This window comes from Agelaius phoeniceus, chromosome 2 (assembly GCF_051311805.1).
Source record: "Agelaius phoeniceus isolate bAgePho1 chromosome 2, bAgePho1.hap1, whole genome shotgun sequence".
Classification (NCBI taxonomy): Eukaryota; Metazoa; Chordata; class Aves; order Passeriformes; family Icteridae; genus Agelaius; species Agelaius phoeniceus.
In genome coordinates, this window is record NC_135266.1 from 6,939,047 (window position 1) to 6,956,401 (window position 17,355).

The 17,355-nt window shown below is 40.3% G+C and overlaps 1 protein-coding gene across 1 annotated transcript; it reads left to right on the top strand.

The window, feature by feature from the left end:
• Window positions 1-810: 810 nt before the first annotated feature.
• FUNDC1 (FUN14 domain containing 1) lies at window positions 811-12,558 on the top strand. The gene is made up of 5 exons (XM_054655083.2): window positions 811-966; window positions 2,615-2,771; window positions 4,616-4,691; window positions 10,244-10,372; window positions 11,924-12,558. Exons 1-5 carry the CDS (start codon window positions 936-938, stop codon window positions 11,999-12,001), a joined length of 471 nt encoding a protein of 156 aa, XP_054511058.1. The 5' UTR covers window positions 811-935; the 3' UTR covers window positions 12,002-12,558.
• Window positions 12,559-17,355: the final 4,797 nt, after the last annotated feature.

Consider the following 17,355-nt stretch of genomic DNA (forward strand, 5'->3'; position numbering starts at 1 on the left):
TGCATTGGAGGGAGCACACCAGGGCTCAAATCTAATTTTTTCCAATGTTTCACAGCTCACATTGGCTTTAACCTTTGTACCTTGAGGGGGCCTTGTGTTTATTTTTTTCTGGTTATTAATTTTTATGGGGCTCATGGCATGCAGCTGCTGTCCAGCCATGCCTGCAGCCCCTGCTGTTTCTCACACACAGCTGGAGATATTGGGAAGGTTTTGGGGTTCTTACCCCCATCACTGGGATCAATGAGCCCCTCATGGTACATGCTGCAATATTGTGTGTGGTTTTGGGCACCACAGTACAAGAAACACATTGAAATATTGGAGGGAAGACAAAAGAGGGCAACTAAGATGGTGAAGGGCCTTGAGGGGAAGCCGTGTGAGGAGCGGCTGAGGGCACCTGGTCTGTGCGGCCTGGAGGAGACTGAGGGGAGACCTCAGCGCAGTTACAGCCTCCTTGTGAGGGAAGCAGGAGGGGCAGGCACTGATCTCTGCTCTGTGACAGGACTCGGGGAAATATCTGAAGTTGTGTCAGCGCGGCTTGAGGTTGGATACGATGAAAAGGTTCTTCCCCCAGAGGGTGGCTGGGCACTGAACCGGCCCCCCAGGGCAGTGGTCACAGTTGCCTGACGGAGCTCAAGAAGCGTTGGGATAACTCTCAGGCGCACGGTTGGATTATTGCAGTGTCCTGCACAGTGCGGGCAGCCAGGACTCCATGATCCCTGCGGGTCCCTTCCCGCTCGGGACACCCCACGATTCCCAAAGGCGCTACACGCACCCCCCCCCCTCCCCTCAGCTCCCCGCTCAGGGACACCCCCGGGGGGGTGCGGGAGGCGCATGCGTGGAGCGGCCGCGAGGGGGCGGCACCGCGGCGGGGCGGGGCGCGCGCGGCCGCTGGGGGCGCAGCGGGGAGGCCGCTCGCCGCCTCAGCACCGGCCAACATGGCGGCGCGGCGGCCCCGCTCCGCCTCAGGTCAGTGCTGGCCCCTTCCTGACGGGAGCGGGGAGGAGGCGGCGCGGCGGGCGCCCTTCCTCCTCTCGGGGACGGCGGGCAGCCCCCTCCCGCTGCCCGCGCTGCGTCCCGGGGGCGGGGAGGGATGGCCCGGGCTCTGCGCCTCCCCAGTCCGTTGCATGTCCCCCCTTCCACCGCGCGGCCCGGCGCATCGGCACCCCCGGCATCACCCGGGCTGAATCTCCTTCCCGGATTTAAGCACCGAAACCCCTTCTAGGCAGGCCCGCAGACAGAATGAGTGCTGGCCGGGCTCGGGGCCGCGCAGCCGGAGGTGCCGGGGGGATGCGGGACGGGAAGCGGGAGCCTCCAGCCCCCATGGCCGCCGCATCCTTCACCGTGCGGGGTGCATCGCTGTGGCCTCGTTGTGCGGCGCCTTTCGGCACTGGCACGGTTCGATGTGCTTGGGCCGTGTCCAGAACATCATTTGCCGCATGCAGGGAGTATTTTTCATCAGTAGAAAACGCTCTGGCAGTGTTATTTGCCACAGAGCGTGTTATACATGTATACACGAGTTTTGGTTTAAATAATAATAATTTAAGGGCAGAATTAATGTAACTGTGTGTGACAGTGTTTTAATATTCTCCACCTTAAGAAGTTAAACGTGTTGTCCTCAATACCTCAAAGAAAGAACATTCAATAACAACATTTTAACATTATGGATCTCGCTATTTATTATTTGGTACTGAAGAATATGTGATAATAAAGGGAAACAATGCACACCTACATGTGTACTTCTTGCAGTCTTTGAAGTTTTTACCCATACTGTTAGTACAAGTTAAAAAGCCGTCAAAATTCTAATAAAATGTTTATATCTACAGTCTTACTTTAGGTAATAATTCTAGGTCATAATATAACTGCTCCTATTTTCTGGAATGTTCAACCAGTATTGCTGAATTCAGATTTAACCTTAGATATATCTAAACAAAGTGGACTTCAGTTCATGTGTGTATGTCACAGAATGTGATACACTTCTAAAATATGCTTCTTTAAAAATCTAGACCCATCTCTTTCCTCTGATGTTCAAGTATACACAGTGTTGAGGATCTCTTAATTTGAAGTTGTAGGATGCCTGTTTTGAAAACATTGGCAGAATTGTCCTGTGAACATGGAACTTAATTGAAGTCCCAGCATCATCTGTTTCACTTGCTCTGGAAAAGGAACAGAGGTCTCAAATGCTGATGCCTGGTCCTCTGAGGAGAGCACTGGGCCAGAAGTTCTTAATCTTTCCAAGTGTTGTCTGTCCCTTTGCTTTTTGTTTTTGTTGGTTTTTTTTCTGTTTGTGTTGAACGAGCTAACTGGTAGTTTCATCTGATGCCTCTTGGTTCCTGTACTTGCACAGGTGGGGGATTCTTGTTCACCTTTGTAGTGCCAGTCATGGATTTTATCGATTACATCACTGCTACAGTCTTCTACACCTTACCTTGGTGATCCCCAAATCCTTTGTTCTGGCAGCTGCTGGACATGGGTACAATGCTGTTGTACACTACATTTTAAACCATTGGATTTACCCAGTTAATGCCCAAACTGGGTCTGGGCTTTTTCACATAAATCATTAATTTACTCCACAACTGAGAAAATAACTTTTTTTGAATTGCTTTTTCTTTTCCAGAGCACGACAGTGACGATGACTCCTACGAAGTGCTGGATTTAACAGAATACGCTCGGCGTCACCATTGGTGGAATCGTTTGTTTGGCCGCAGTTCAGGACCAATTGTAGAAAAATACTCTGTAGCCACCCAGATTGTGATGGGAGGTGTGACTGGCTGGTGAGGGAGCTTCCCTTTCCATAACTGACCTAGACCTTTTACTTTGTTAGAAGATCCATTTCCAAGGGTATTTTGAAGCAGATAAATTTATGTTTAATGGGATTTCCTTTAGCATTGACCAAGATTATTCATGTGTGAACGATTTTAGCTTGTTACTCTGACTCATCATTGTGAAGTGGTTTTTAATAGTGGTGAAACACCAGTTATCCAAGGGAGCTCATACTAGTTACTGTGGAAAGAATTTGGGAAAATGTCAGAGCTCTAAAATGACAAGAAGTAAATGGAAAATGCATGTAGCTTTTATTTTGTATGGAAAAACTTATTTCCTTACTAATCTAGATTTAGAAACTTAGTTATATTATGGCTGAGACATATTTTACAGGTAAAAGAAATGAAGAGAAGAAAGAAGGTTGACAAAATATACTTTTAATTAAGAGCCCCATTTCCTGGAGACTGTTTTTTCTTCTAAATTGAGCTGCAGCCTTCTTGAGTGAATTCACAGTTTGCTCTGATGTTAACTGATACATAGCCTAGTTATACTGGAATAATTCATGGTGAAAGCTAGACAGTAAAGATGAGAACTTAAACTGGAAAACATGGTCACAGCCTGAGCAGCAAAGATATTTGTTATTTTTCAGAGGTGTTTGAATGGTATTTGTCCATTCCAGTACACAGAAAAACTGTAAATTCATTGAAAAACACCATTATGGTAGCACAGTGACTTTTAAAGAGGGATTATGCAAGAATTGGAAGATGAAATACACTAAAAATGAGATTGTTAGATTGTTGTACCCAGGCTCAGTACAGCTTTGTGAAGTGGGTTTAACTTTCAGTCAGAGTTTATAATTTGCTTCTGTAGCCTTAAAATTATTTTTAAAAGTTACATGTGTACATGTAAACACAGAAGTTTCTAGGGAATAGTTCATCTGGCATCCATAAAAACTGGCTTATTGAATGATCTGGAAAATGCACTTTTCAGTATTTGTAGGTGCACATATCTCTGGGTGCCTACTGATGTATATAAATAAGAATTCACTATTTATATGCAGGGGGAAAAATTCCCCTCTGTGTGTGGGCCAGTGTTTAGACACCCAGGAATTGCCCAGGGAAGCTGTGGAACCATCAGCCTTGGAAACTCATGTCTGAGTCAGGGCTCTTGGCAGCCTGAGGGGGCTTTGAGACTGGACTGGGCTCTGCAGTAGTTTTGGGAAGGTGCCTGGCCCAGGTGACCTCCAGAGGCCCCTTCCTGCCTTAGCTTTGTTCTGTAATGTCAATATCTGTGCTGTTCTCCATTTGATGAGGGAGGGTTTGGAGACTGAGAACAAGGTAATTTTGTAATTTTCTGGTTGCCTTGATCCATTAAAAATAGACTTAACACCATGTCCCAGCAGAGTGCCCTCACCGAGTTTAACTCTTGTGGTAGGGATGTGCTGCTTTTACTGAGATCTTTCAGTTATGAGTTGTGCAGTTAATATAAATTATGGTATAATGTATTTACATTCCACTTGGGAACAGTTATAGTAGCACTGTTATGTAATTATTTTGTGCTTTATTAACATGCTACATTTAATAGCAGTAAGATCTAGAGATCTCAAGCTTACTTTAAAGGGGCCATCAGACAGTCAGGAACAAGCAACCATTACTCACATTATCTTGTTTTAGACATTGTTAATTTAATATTGCTGGCATTAAATAGCCTTGATTTTTAAATTTGTAAATATGAAATGATACATTTGCTTTTTAAATGAAATGATGGTAATAGTTGCAGTCAGGAATTGTGTAGTGTGGCATTGTTCTGCAGAAAATTTCATTAGACTGGGTTTTTTTTGTTTTGTTCCCCTAAGGTGTGCGGGATTTTTGTTCCAGAAAGTCGGAAAGCTTGCAGCAACTGCAGTAGGTGGTGGCTTTCTTCTGCTTCAAGTATGTAGCATTTCATGCTTTATAAGTTGGCAAATGTTATTTACTAAACAATAGGAAAAACACAGCTGTTGGGGAACATTTAATTAGGAAGGCTTCTTATCTACTTCATCTTTTTAGTCTTATCAGTCAAAACCGTACATTTGAGCGGGAATATTGTGTACAAATGTACAAAAGAGACATTTCTGAGAATCAGTGGTAAATCAGAATCTACTCTGTCCTGAAAAATAGTTTGTTGTAAGACAAGAGAACTTCTGTGCAGAAGCTGAGGTACTGTGTGTGATTTGATGTTGCCAGATGAGAGGAACTGCCTGTAAACCTATGGTTAGGGAGAGTTTAAAATGTGTTTGTTTTACATTGGTTTGAGAATTTTATCACAGCTTTAGGCTGCTTTGGCAGTTGCCTGGAAAGCTTGTTCTGGTCCCAGTGTGAGCTGTGTTTTTCTGTTTTCTCCCCTTGCCATGTTTTATCTATTGAATCTCTAAAGCCTGCCTGAATTTTGACAGCTTCATTGCATTCCTCTCTCTGCTGGCTGTCGGGTTCAGAAGTTTTTAATTATGTTATCTGGCATGATCATTTGCATTTTTCATCAGATACTGTGATTAGGGGAGGATATATTTCCAAAAAATATTTGAATTAGATGAAACTTTAAGTAAAGGAGAATTTCATGTGTCCTTCTGTAAGATGCCAGGATTTTACTGGCATTTTTCATGCCTTAATACCTGTGAGCTTCTCATTTTTCCTCAGATTGTTCTAGGGGATATAGATTGGTGCCTACTTAGGCTCAATGATAGACAATTTCTTGAGAGGAGAGGTTAAAGATATATTCATTCTTTCCATCATCACCCTGGAGGGTTTCTAAAAGGCTTATCTCTTTTGATTGTAGTGGCTGGTGCAGTCAAGCACTGATGAGGAAGGGTGGGGTGGTAGCTGCTGCTGTGTAATACATTGCAATGTTGCTGTTGTGTGAAGTACACATATTTCCTTCATAATCATGATCCCCACTGGTTTGGGGGCTGGTTTGGTTTTTTCCTCTTCCCATGTTTTGTATGCCATTGATCTTAATTCTAATAATGATAATTTTTTTATCAATGTGACTGAAGAGCTGCCAGACAGAGGCAGCCAGGGTGGAGGCAGCAGATTGCAGCAGGTACCTTCCTCAGTGCTCCTGACTACAGGAAGCTGAAAAGTCAAAGCTGAGACCTGTAGACAAAGGAGAATGGAAATTGAATAAAACACATCACTTGTGCAGGATTTTTTCTTGCTGAGCTCTGAAGTTTGGGGAGCTTTCCTGTACGTGCAATAGATTTGCCATGTGGTTGAGTGTCTGCTTTCTTGGTTGATGTCATTTACACTGAATCCAAAAAGGAGTATTATCCAAGAGGAAATATGAGTTAAGTATTTTGATTGGATTGTCTATATCTTAAGTAAGATCAGATTCTCTTGAAAGGAAATGAAGTAAATGCCTTGGTCTCTCTTTTAATTCAAAACATTTTGCATTTTAAGGCTGAGTCATAAATTCTATGGTGTAATTACATTTCTGTAGTCTTTAATTTTTTCATTTAAAGATCACACATCCTGGTTCTATGAATATGTGCTCAGTGCTTCCCCTGAGTGGGCAGAAGAGTATTTCAGCACATTACTAGAAAGTTCCTTTTTATCTGTAAATTTCTCTGAAGTTGCAGATTTCATTTCAACTGCTGATTGCAATATTGACATTATAATTACATGCTAGAACAAGAATAATAACTACAGAAGGCAAGATTCTTGGCTAAAGCCCATTCAGTGAAACATTTCAATCTTAAAATTTAAAAATTACATTTTTTTTCTTCAGTGGGTGATGACTTCATCTCAAGAAATGTAGTAGGAAACTGAAAGCAATACATTCTTCAGTGTCAGTTTGTACAGGAAGCAAAAAAGATTTTTCATGTTTTTGTAAGTGGTTTAGAGCTTCAGACTTAATACAGATTATATGAAAAGTAGTTGGAGAAAAAGAATAAAAATTATGTAAAATTTGCACAGTTTTTCAAAATCATGATCTGTTATTTTTACATCTTTGTGGTGAATATTTCCACACCTTAATTTGATTCATTCTTATTTGATTATTAACTATGCTTTTTTTTGTGAAATAGATGTAGTTCTTCAAATATGCTGGTATAATAGCAGTATCCAGGCACTATATTAAGGAAAATATAGTGCATTTCTCATAAAAAGTAAGGGATTTTCCTTGTGTAACTTCTCATTTATACAGCATAGTTTGGTAAAATCCTGGAGTAGGGAGGTACAAACTCAAGTACTCTTGGTTCTACTGCAATGAATTGGTTAAAAACAATTGTTCTTAATGAGCACCTAATAGCTCTTTATTTTTAAAATCCTAAATCCTCAAGAGCAGTTTCATTGTCTTTTGCTCTGCAGTGCATACAAATCATAGCTTTTTCTGTTCTGCATTGTCTATTATTTAATAATGAAATTGGATTTTTATTCAGTTATTTGTGCTTTCCCTAACACATTTTCCTCAGTCCATTAATATGCCATTGATGAATTAAATTGAATTCTTCATTAAGTTATGTTCTAATTTAGGAAAGGTAAATATGTGAAAACAGCACAAGAAACAGAATAAACTCTGAGATGTCCTTGGGGTTTGTTGCTAATGCACCATGATGATCAAGGAGTCATGGCATGGGTTGGCTTGGAAGGGCCCTTAAGGACCATGTATGTAATTCCACCCCAGTGTGGCATCCCAGTGACATTCCCAGGGAGGGACCAACCTGCTTCTGGGGCTGGGGCCTTAGTGAGGAAGAGCTGGATTCAGTTTTATGTTGAATATCCCACTTTTCAGTGGGATATTCAATTTTGCCTTCAGGAAATTAACATTCTTTTGTCCCATCTTGCTGTTCCGATTTTTTGCTCCAAACCATTTTTCTGTTCATTATTCATTTTAGTGTTCCACAATAACAAAGTACCTGTGTGCCTCTCCAGTGTCACCCCCAAAATGAGGTCTGCCCTTGAAGATTCTCAGTTTTCCTTGATTAATATCAAGAAAGATAACACATTTTTAGTGTTCCTGCCCTGATGTATTTCTTCAGTTGCCTTTTTGAAAAAATTCTGCCATTTTTTGAACACTTTTGGAAGGTCTTAAACAAATAACGAGCTATGAGATATATAGATAAGTATATATCTATTATTCTATTATATATAGAGAAATTCCTATATAACCCAAAATCCACCCACAGGTCTCTTTAATTATATGTTCAATTAATATGTATAGACCTATATGACTCCTTAATATATCCAAGTATGGATGTGATATTGGGATACTGTTATTTTATTTGGTTGTTGTAGGGCCTGAGTTTAAAAAAATAATAAACGTTGAGAATTTGCATTATGTAAATTTACTGTTCTAAGCAAGTAGATTTTTATGATACATTGGAGTCTAAAAATTAAAGTCTGCTTTTTCAGCATTTGAGTTCAGGGGTATTATTTCTGCACTTATATATGAAATTATGTAATTAGTGGGGTTGCAGCCAAAGTAGATATGACAGAGGTTCTGTTACTGCCAAAGTACAGGGTTTTTTTTCTTCTCAGTTAAAAAATTTACATTCAAAACATTACCCTCTGTTGCTTCTTTTATAAACACTCAATAAGTAGAATTTGGAATCTCTTATTTCAGGGCTACAAAGTTCAGGGAGAAAAGATGTCTGGTTTTGATACAAGTGTAAGCTCTGCAGTAGTTGCAAACAGATCTTAATTAAAAACTTCTGCCTCATCTTTGTGCTCTCTGGATAGCTGAGCTAATTAAAGTTGTCTTAATGAAATGTTTCTTCCAAGAGCCATTTGCATTTTACAAGCAAGCAGATACATTAGCATTTCTTACATTGTGTTGGACTGAGTAGATCAGTCACATTTCATTTTCAGTTGTATGAGTGAGAAGGCACCAATTCAATGCTGGGGCCTTTTTGAAATTCTTGTGGTCATGTTAAATTCACAGAATAACAATTGCCACAATGTGCAGCTGTTTTTCTTCTCCTGGTATGTCATCCAGTGACTGGATGTGCAACCAGTACAGTTTTCAAACCGGTTTCCTGCTTTCATACTGTACAGACAGCCCTTAATAAGCTGTCCCTGCCTGGCACTAGGGCCCATGTGAATAAATGGCTTTACAGTAGACAGGCAAAGTCAATTAATTTGTTATTAATTACATTCAGAGGCATGAAGTCAAAGAGAGTTTAAAATACAGTAAGTTCATCTTGCATTTGTCCAGTGAATTGGTTTTTTTAAGTATGCAAAGGTGGAAACTGAAGTTGACTTTCTTGCAGAGGTGATCTTCTAGAAGTTTTGTTTTGAATTCAGACAAAATCTGTCTGACACTTTGTTTAATTTTATTTTTTTCTGGATTATGAAATCCTCAGTTTGTGGTGAGATAGGTTGCTTAGTTACTGTGGCAGTTGTAGTACAAGCTTGATGGTCTAATTTCAGTTATTTGGTAGAAAGATCCATGTGAAAGTCAAACTTCAGAGCCTGTAGGTGATGTGAAACTAAACAGAATAAATTGTGTATTTAGGCTAAACCTAATAAATTGTATATTTAAATATCTGTTCCACAAAAGTTCATTATCTGTGACTTAGGTTTACCAGCTGGACAGTTTGCATAGTTTGGGTGGATTTCCCACCCACGTGTGACCTTAAGAAGTACCTGAGAAATCTCACACTTTACAAAGAGTTTTTGGATAGCAGTCATTTACATGTCAGTCTAGTGTTTATAGTGATTTGTCCTAACAGTTGAAATAAGCAGTAATCCTTAATTTGGACTTTCTTATCTTTTTTTCCCCCAAATAACGAGTTGTTTAACTGTTTTCTAGAACATGCACCAATCAAATATTAGTAACAGAAAAAAGGCAAAGGTTTGGGATGATAGTTAGGCTCTAAAATTTGGAAGTTTGTGTGTACATTGGTATGAACCAGTCTCCTCAAACGTATTCATTTTTCTGATTTTACAGAACTTGTGCTGTTCTCAGGCTGTGTTATTTTTATACTTAATGGTTTTGTTTTGTAAGAAGGGTGAGAATTCTCTTGTAATGAGTACATTTTTTGTTGTTGTTGGACAGTTTAAATTGTGTAGGATAAAATAGAGTTTTCAGTGTTTCTAATGATGATTTTGATTAGCCCTGGGTACTCTGCCACAAATCAGAATTATACAATTCTGAAAGAAGCTGAAACAAAAGAGTTTCTTCACTGTTGTCCTACGAATGTATTTTTCTTACAAGTAAAGTAACAGTAAATACTGAAGGAAAAACATTGCAAAGCTTTTATAACTAAAAAACAGAGAACTGGTCAAATCAACAAGAGTCTACTCTTGAACTTTGCCATTGCTTGTTCTAATCTGAACTGCTGTCACTGAGGAAAGGTTTGAAGCAGAGGACCTGCTGAAATTGGAAGAATGTCTTTTCCTGTATCTGTCATAAGTAAAAATAAAAATTATTTTATAGGCACCAAGACAATGTATTTTGACTCATGAAATGTGAATTGCAGCTGTACTAACTGCCTTTATTTCCCTAGATTGCTAGTCATAGTGGATATGTACAAGTTGACTGGAAGAGAGTTGAAAAAGATGTAAACAAAGCAAAAAAACAGTTAAAAAAGCGTGCAAATAAGGCAGCTCCTGAAATCAACACTCTCATTGAAGAGGTGAGTCTGAGGTGATAAACTCCTTTTTACCAGTCAGATTTTCTTACCTTGCACTGCAGGTGATAATGAGTTGAAAATGCAGATACAAAACTGGAACACATCAAAAATAGTTTGGCTTTATAATAATTTATTTAAAGTTATCAGATTGTGCTGTCTTTTATTCATTCAGCTTTCTGGTTTGGTCACTGTTAAAAATGGCACATGAATTTGTTTTTGGCAGGTGACAAAGCCAGTAAGGTCATGACATGGTAAAAAGTTCAGGATGGTGTGGGTAAAACATGGTAACTACAAAGACAAAACCCAAATCTTCTTTGACTGCTGATCATAAAATTACTTGTCTGGACAAGAATGACTTTTTCTGCAGAAAAGCTGTAGCTACTTTGTAACAGGAGTTGTGATTTTATATCTCACTTTTATACATTTTGGACAATATCTGTCTGCAGAATCTGCCAGTTGCCTACTATGTTAAGAAGAGGTAGCTGTGATACTGATCAGTGTCACTGGGCAGTTTCACCCTGTCATTTGAAGACTTCCATTTAATCAATTTTGTGGTTGTTTGGGGTTTTTTAAAGACTGTTTTTACATATTTTTCACGTTCTATGCATGCAATCTAAGTTTCATTCTGAATAACTGAGAATCCTGACTGTGAATGTGCTGCAGACAGTGAAACAGCAGCCACACTGGTGTTCTGTAATTAATGAGTTTTGACATCTCAGATTTAGCCTGTATGAAGCTGCATATAGATTGATAAAAAATTACCTTAAATTTTAATGTGAATATGAACTGAAAGTTCAAGATTGAGGGTTTTCTTGCTGCTTCTGTACCTCAAGTAGCTTAACCTCTCTTTCACTACTGCCCTGGAAAAATGGGTGAAATAGGATGGGGTTTTTGGTTTTCCTTTGTGTTTTTTTCCTCTCAGATTATATGACTTTCTTGTAACTGTGTGTTAGTTGCCAATCTGGAGTGTTTGAAGCAGAGGATTTATGAAATGGCACATTTGATAAAAGGTGTTATACTTTGTGCTGCTACTTCATGAAATACTCTACACCCATGTCATCATACATAAGTGTTTTTTCCTAGGAGTAAGTTGTTAGGAAGCTGGCTCATAATGGAGTGTATTTCTTTTCCAATGATCTTCCAAAAGACAGTATTTTTTCTTTTAAACAATTATTATGTGATTGCAATTGGAGTCATGGTGATGCTCAGGCTTTTTTTGACAAGGTAGTTTGTAAAACATGTCTTATTTTAATCAAAACAAGAGTGGTAGTGGCATGAAATTGCTGTAATAATTCCTCTATATTTTTAAAGGTTCACTGTATTTTAAAAATATTAAAATATTAAATATTAAAATACAGTGAAAATATTTAAAAACAGCTGAGAGTCAGTTTGCACTACCTTGGTGCCACCTATTTTTCTATGGTTTTAGACACATCGCTTCCCCCTGCACCCTTCTCCACAAGTTCAGTGTTCTTGTTGTTGTGATAGCTATTAAATAATAGCATCAGACACAATTAACTTTATCAACTTTCTTTCTACCATTTTTCTTCTCAGTCAACAGAATTTATCAAGCAGAACATCGTGGTGTCCAGTGGCTTTGTTGGAGGCTTTTTGTTGGGGCTGGCGTCGTAAGGAGCCGGACGTCTCTGCCCGACGGGATCCGTGTCAGCCAAGATCGGTTGTGACGCGCTGTCTGCAAGCAGCGCGGCTCACTGGGCCTGCCAGAGCAACACAGGAGGACTAGCTAGACAACTTGGGAGCTTTTACATTTCAGGCTTTTGCCTCTTGAGGCTTGGTAAAACTAGGATTTGCTGAAAAACTGTGCAGTGTGCTCATTTATAGCGTTTCTGGGCAAAACTGGTTCATCCTCATCATGTCTCTTTTTATCTATGGCCTTTCAAGATCTAGCATTTTTTAAAATGTTATTCTTGGAATATAGCTATGTAACCATACTATAAGAATGAAAGCTCCATTTCTATGTTTTCAGTTAAATACTGTTTATTTAAAAAGTATTTTTCTTCATGCTGTAGTAGGTAGTATCAATGACTACATACTGTATATGATATTGTGGTTTCAGCCTCTTGGCTGTCCATCTTCTTTAGAAGTCACTGCAATAATCTGTAATACCTTTTTACAGAGTATTAAATAACAAAGAATCATGAGCTTATTAAAGGTGAAAATTAACTTTGGCCTTTGTGTACATAAAAAATAAGAAAGTCTCTCAATTTTAGCCTGCAGGGACCTGGTGCCAGTGTTTGCCCAGGCAGATTTTTAAGGTGGTTTTAGTGATTTGTTACCAAGTTATCTAAAGAAACTGAGAATCCAAACAAACACTCAGTGCATTTTGCTGCATTCCAAACTTGAACCTTTCAGAAATTTCTACCCAAGGAAGAGTTTACTCTGCCCTGATTTCTCTGGATTTTACTGTGGCAGCAGATGAATGTGAACTGGAATCTCTCCCACCAGGGTTCTGTTGGGTTGCTGCTCCTTTCTCTGAACAGCAGTAGTGGTTCAGTAGCATTGGATGGATGGGTGTGAGCTTGGATGCAGAAGACATGGGATGTTGGGCATACTAACCTTCTAAATATTTAGATTTGTGCATCTCTGGGCTCCAGAGGTTTGTATTACATGTTGACCTCGTGTTTGTGGTGTGCTTGTGGCCAAGGTGAGTAAGGTATGAAGCATGTCCTGCATACCTCTGAGCTTTAAGGGTTTCATCAAGCCTGGTTAAGACTTTGGAAAATTAATCTTAGCACACACACCCCCAAACCAAACCAAAGGCTCATGAATGGCCATGGATCCTAAATATTTTGTTTTAAAGTGACTATCTGAAGTTATATAAGCACAGTTGCAGTTTATTGGAAATGGGAAGCCCAAGGAGGAATGTGTCTGCTAGGTTGTCTGGGATTTAGAGTAAAACAAAGAAAGATGAAAATGTTAAAGTATGAAAGCCTTTGCTGTGATGTTCAGCCCAAAGAATAATGGGAAGCTAACCAAGCAGTCAGCTTTTTTCTGCTGATGAAGCTCATGGGTTTTTGGCACATCCAAAGGGTACTGAAGCCAACTGACATGAGTCATCCACCCTGACTGGAATGAGCTGGTGTCCTGAAGGGCTTTGGGGATGTAGTGACCACCTCAGTACCATGAACCTGTAAATGTGCATTTTTGGTGCACTTGGTGAAAGGATTTCAAAGGAGCATCCTTCAGTGAGCTTGTTAAAAAGGCTGCTCATGTGACCAAGGAATTTACTTAATTGTTAGAAGCAGAATTAAAACCAAAAGTATTAGTAGGATGCAAGACTGATTTCTGCAGAGGAAAGTTGTTCTGCTGTTCTGTTGTCATCATCTGAGATTTTCAGTCAGTGGATCAAGAATTGATTGAAATACATTTAAGGCTTCTATAGTTTTATTTTTTGAGTTAGATTTCATTTTTTAAGCCTTAAGAGACATAATGTTGTACATGTAAAACTGTCTGAGAGACTAAAAAGGCAAGGAGAAGTGTTGTTATTGAAGAGGTGAACACTGGTGATTTGTGCTGGGATTGGCTTCATGTCCTGGCCTCCTGACTGGAAAAGGAGAGTGGCTGCTGGCACAGCAGGACTTGCTGATGCAGTTCCTTGGGCTGCTGAGGCAGAGGGGACGCTGCCAGCAGCTCCCAGGTACAGCTGCCAGGGTGAGGTGGTGATGGAGTGGCAGCTGTGGTAAAGCACCAAGGTAAGTGCAGCTTTTCTTGCAAATACCTGAGATTGTTTAATGTGCCAGCTCAGACCAGTCTCACCTATGTGAGGGGCTGCTCTGTAAAAGCACAGTGAAAAAATGGATGTTGATGGAGTTGGGAAGAGAATGGAGTGTAACCCCATTGGGAATATTGGGTTTCTGGGGGTAAAGCCTTCTCTGGGATGATTTCAGAGTTACTGTTGCCCTCTCTGACAAAAAGCAATCCAGGCCAAGAAGATTCAGGGGAGAAAGGCTGGTGAGGCCCTGGCACAGGCTGCCTACAGAAGCTGTGGCTCCATCCCTGGAAGTGTCCAAGGCCACGTTGGACAGGGCTTGGAGCAGCCTGGGAGAGTGGAAGGTGTCCCTGCTTAAGGCAGGGGGGTTGGAACTGGGTGATCTTTAAGGTCTCTTCCAGCCTAAACCATTTTATGGTTCCATGATTCTAAAGGAAAAACATGGAATAAAAATTTTTGAAGAGCATTTTTTGGGGGAGGGGGTGGAAATCAGTTTTAAAATGCTGATTAGAAATACTTAAATTAATGAAAGGCTGACCCAGCATTTCTATGGTTTTTTATTGTATAGCTGAAGAACTTAAAGGTGGAAAACATGGACCTAGCAGTGGGAAACAGCTTTCCATAATGCCTAGTGTGTCTGTGTAATTAATTTCTGTTGTGTGCTACTGAGATCAAGGAAGAGCCCTTCATTCAGAGAAAGATGGGGCAACATTGCAAGAGGCTCAGTTATATCTAAAGGTGGGAAAAATCACTTTAGGTTTCTCTGGCCATAGTTTGGTGCAGTTCATGATAAAATTCCACCTGATCCTACCTTTTCCCTCTACAGACCTGTATAAATTTTTCCCCTCAAAAAAGTAGTTGTTAGCAGCCACTTTTCAAAGTTGAATGCTAAGATAATGATGGAGGAAGGCATGGCATATATCCCTGTAGTGAATAGCTTTTGAAAGCTTATTAAATAGTGTATTTGGGGAGAGATGGCTAATAAATCATCTATTTGTTTTCTGTTATCTTAATGGGATGATGGATTTCCTGAAATTATTTATTTTTAGTGAAAGAAGCATTGGGCAGTACGTTTTAATCTAAGGTGAGATGCCAGCGTGATCTTATTACTGAATTTTAAGAGGCCAGAATTTGGCTAAAACTTTGAAGGCTGTTTCTGCTTCAGCAGCCAGACTGAAAATTAAAATGTTGTAGTTAAAAGATAAAGCTGTCTCCCAGATTCAAGTGCATTTGTCATGAGGGCCTAAGAGGTGGAGAGGCAAACAGTAAAATGCAGGAGTCAGGACTGTAATTCAGTGATTCTGCCTGTGCAGACTCCATAAATTACAGTGAATTCAGTAATGTGAAAAAGCATCAGTAATACCTCCCCCCAACCTTTTGAAAATTGTTGGAAATCTCAAAGAATTACTGTAAAAATCAAACTTTTATGGTGTGCAGCTCCCTAGGGTCTGTAGGTGATAGTGGAAAAAAGATAATATTCACCCAAACTAGAACAACATGACATTTTGGAAGGGAGATTGGGCACAAAAGTAAAGAAAAAGAAAGAAAAAAAAGAAAAAAGGTTTATTTTTTTCCCTGGGAAACCCTGGGACTGTGCATGGGCTGGGTGGGTGGTGAGGGAGAAGAAGAGTCAAACCTTCTAGGGGAAGGAGGTGCCATCCTCCTTTGTTGGATTGGCAGCAGGTCTGATGCAGGGTGGTGACATCCCAGTACTGGGACATGTGGGAGAGTTGGTGCTTCTTATCTTGGGGCACTTTGGGAAGTGAGTCAGCTGACATTCATCAGGACCTGTAAGACCAGAAGCCAATTTTAATTAAGATAATTGTGGGTTGAGTATGCACAAAACATGTGGTGCTGAAACCTTGGTTGTGTTTGGTCCCACACTGAAGCTTGGAGGCATCTGTATCTTGGAGTGCTGCAGGATGTGGCACAGAGGTGTAATGTGGGATTTTGTGCTCACAGCCTGGGCTGGACACAGCACAGCAAACTCCAGCACAACTGATGCCAGGCTTGGACATGGAAATCTTGCTGGACCTAGGCTGACTCCAACTTACAGCTTGGGTAAAGCAGTGCAGTGGTACAAATTTGCATAGTTCATGGATTCTGCACTCAGAGGTTTCTGCCTCCCTCAGCCTCTCCCCCTTTCACAGTTCCTCAAGCAGTCTGTGTTCTTGCCTCCCTGCTGTAGTTTTGCCTCTCTTCTGTTTTTTCCACAGCTCCCAAGAACAGAGCACCACATCATATTCTGAGCTGTGAATAAGAGGAAATGCAGTGCTTCAAAATGAGGGGAAGTTGGGAATAAATGCCACAAGTCAGCTCATCCGTGGGACTTCCCAACAGCTCAGCCTCTGGCATAGCTCATGGAAGCTGGAGGCCACATTCTGTTACCTTTTCCTGGAAAACTTCCCCTTCTTCCCAGACCAGTGTCCTACCTCCCAAACCATAAGGTGTTTTGGCATGAGATAACCTTGACACATTCTGGGGTGTGGGTGTATCTGAGTGTTCATGGAGCATGGGCAGGAACTTGGGTCTGGTCACCTCAAAGTTTCCTGAAGTCATTTGTGAACAGCAGAATGAGCTGCTTGAGGTGGGAATGCTCCAACAGGAAGAAAGGAAAGAGGGTTACAGCCAGGATATTTTGCTGCCCATTTGGTAGGATGCTTACCTGGGAACTGGAATATATTGTTATACATTCAGTCCTTGATAAGGCCTTTTTGATTTCATCATCAAACCACACAAATTCAAGTCCTCCTAGCTCTAATCTGTTAAAAACCCCATTTCCACACATGTGGACTGTATATTTAAAAAAATACTTAATAGAAAATGTTAATACACAAAGAGAATTAAGTATTGAACTATATGATTCCCATTTAATATAGATAATTTGAACTTTTGTCACAACAAGAGGCACGCAATCACTTGCCACACACACTCTTGGGACCTGGAGAATTAGGACCAATATAACTAGCATGATTTGGAATTGAACATCTTATTTTCTTGAAGTATTGAGGATGAAGTAGAGGTTATTCTGTTTTCTTGTGTGCTTAACAGACACCAAACTCATACTGCAGCCAAATTTCAGATTTTTATTTACAGATTTCAAATCCTCTTCAGTGAGGCAATCAAATGCCTTGATAGCCTACATGTTGCTGAGACAGAAATCTAAGCCAAAATACATCTGAATTAATCTGTAAATGTAAGGAAGCCCTACAGATGTGTGAAAGGAATGTTTGAAAATCAAGAGTTGCCAAATTGT

Coding starts and splice junctions, on each gene's coding strand:
- FUNDC1 (XM_054655083.2), top strand. CDS start 936: ATGGCGGCGCGGCGGCCCCGCTCCGCCTCAG. Junction 2,772..4,615: donor ATGGGAGGTGTGACTGGCTG/GTGAGGGAGCTT, acceptor TGTTCCCCTAAG/GTGTGCGGGATTTTTGTTCC. Junction 10,373..11,923: donor TCAACACTCTCATTGAAGAG/GTGAGTCTGAGG, acceptor TTTTCTTCTCAG/TCAACAGAATTTATCAAGCA.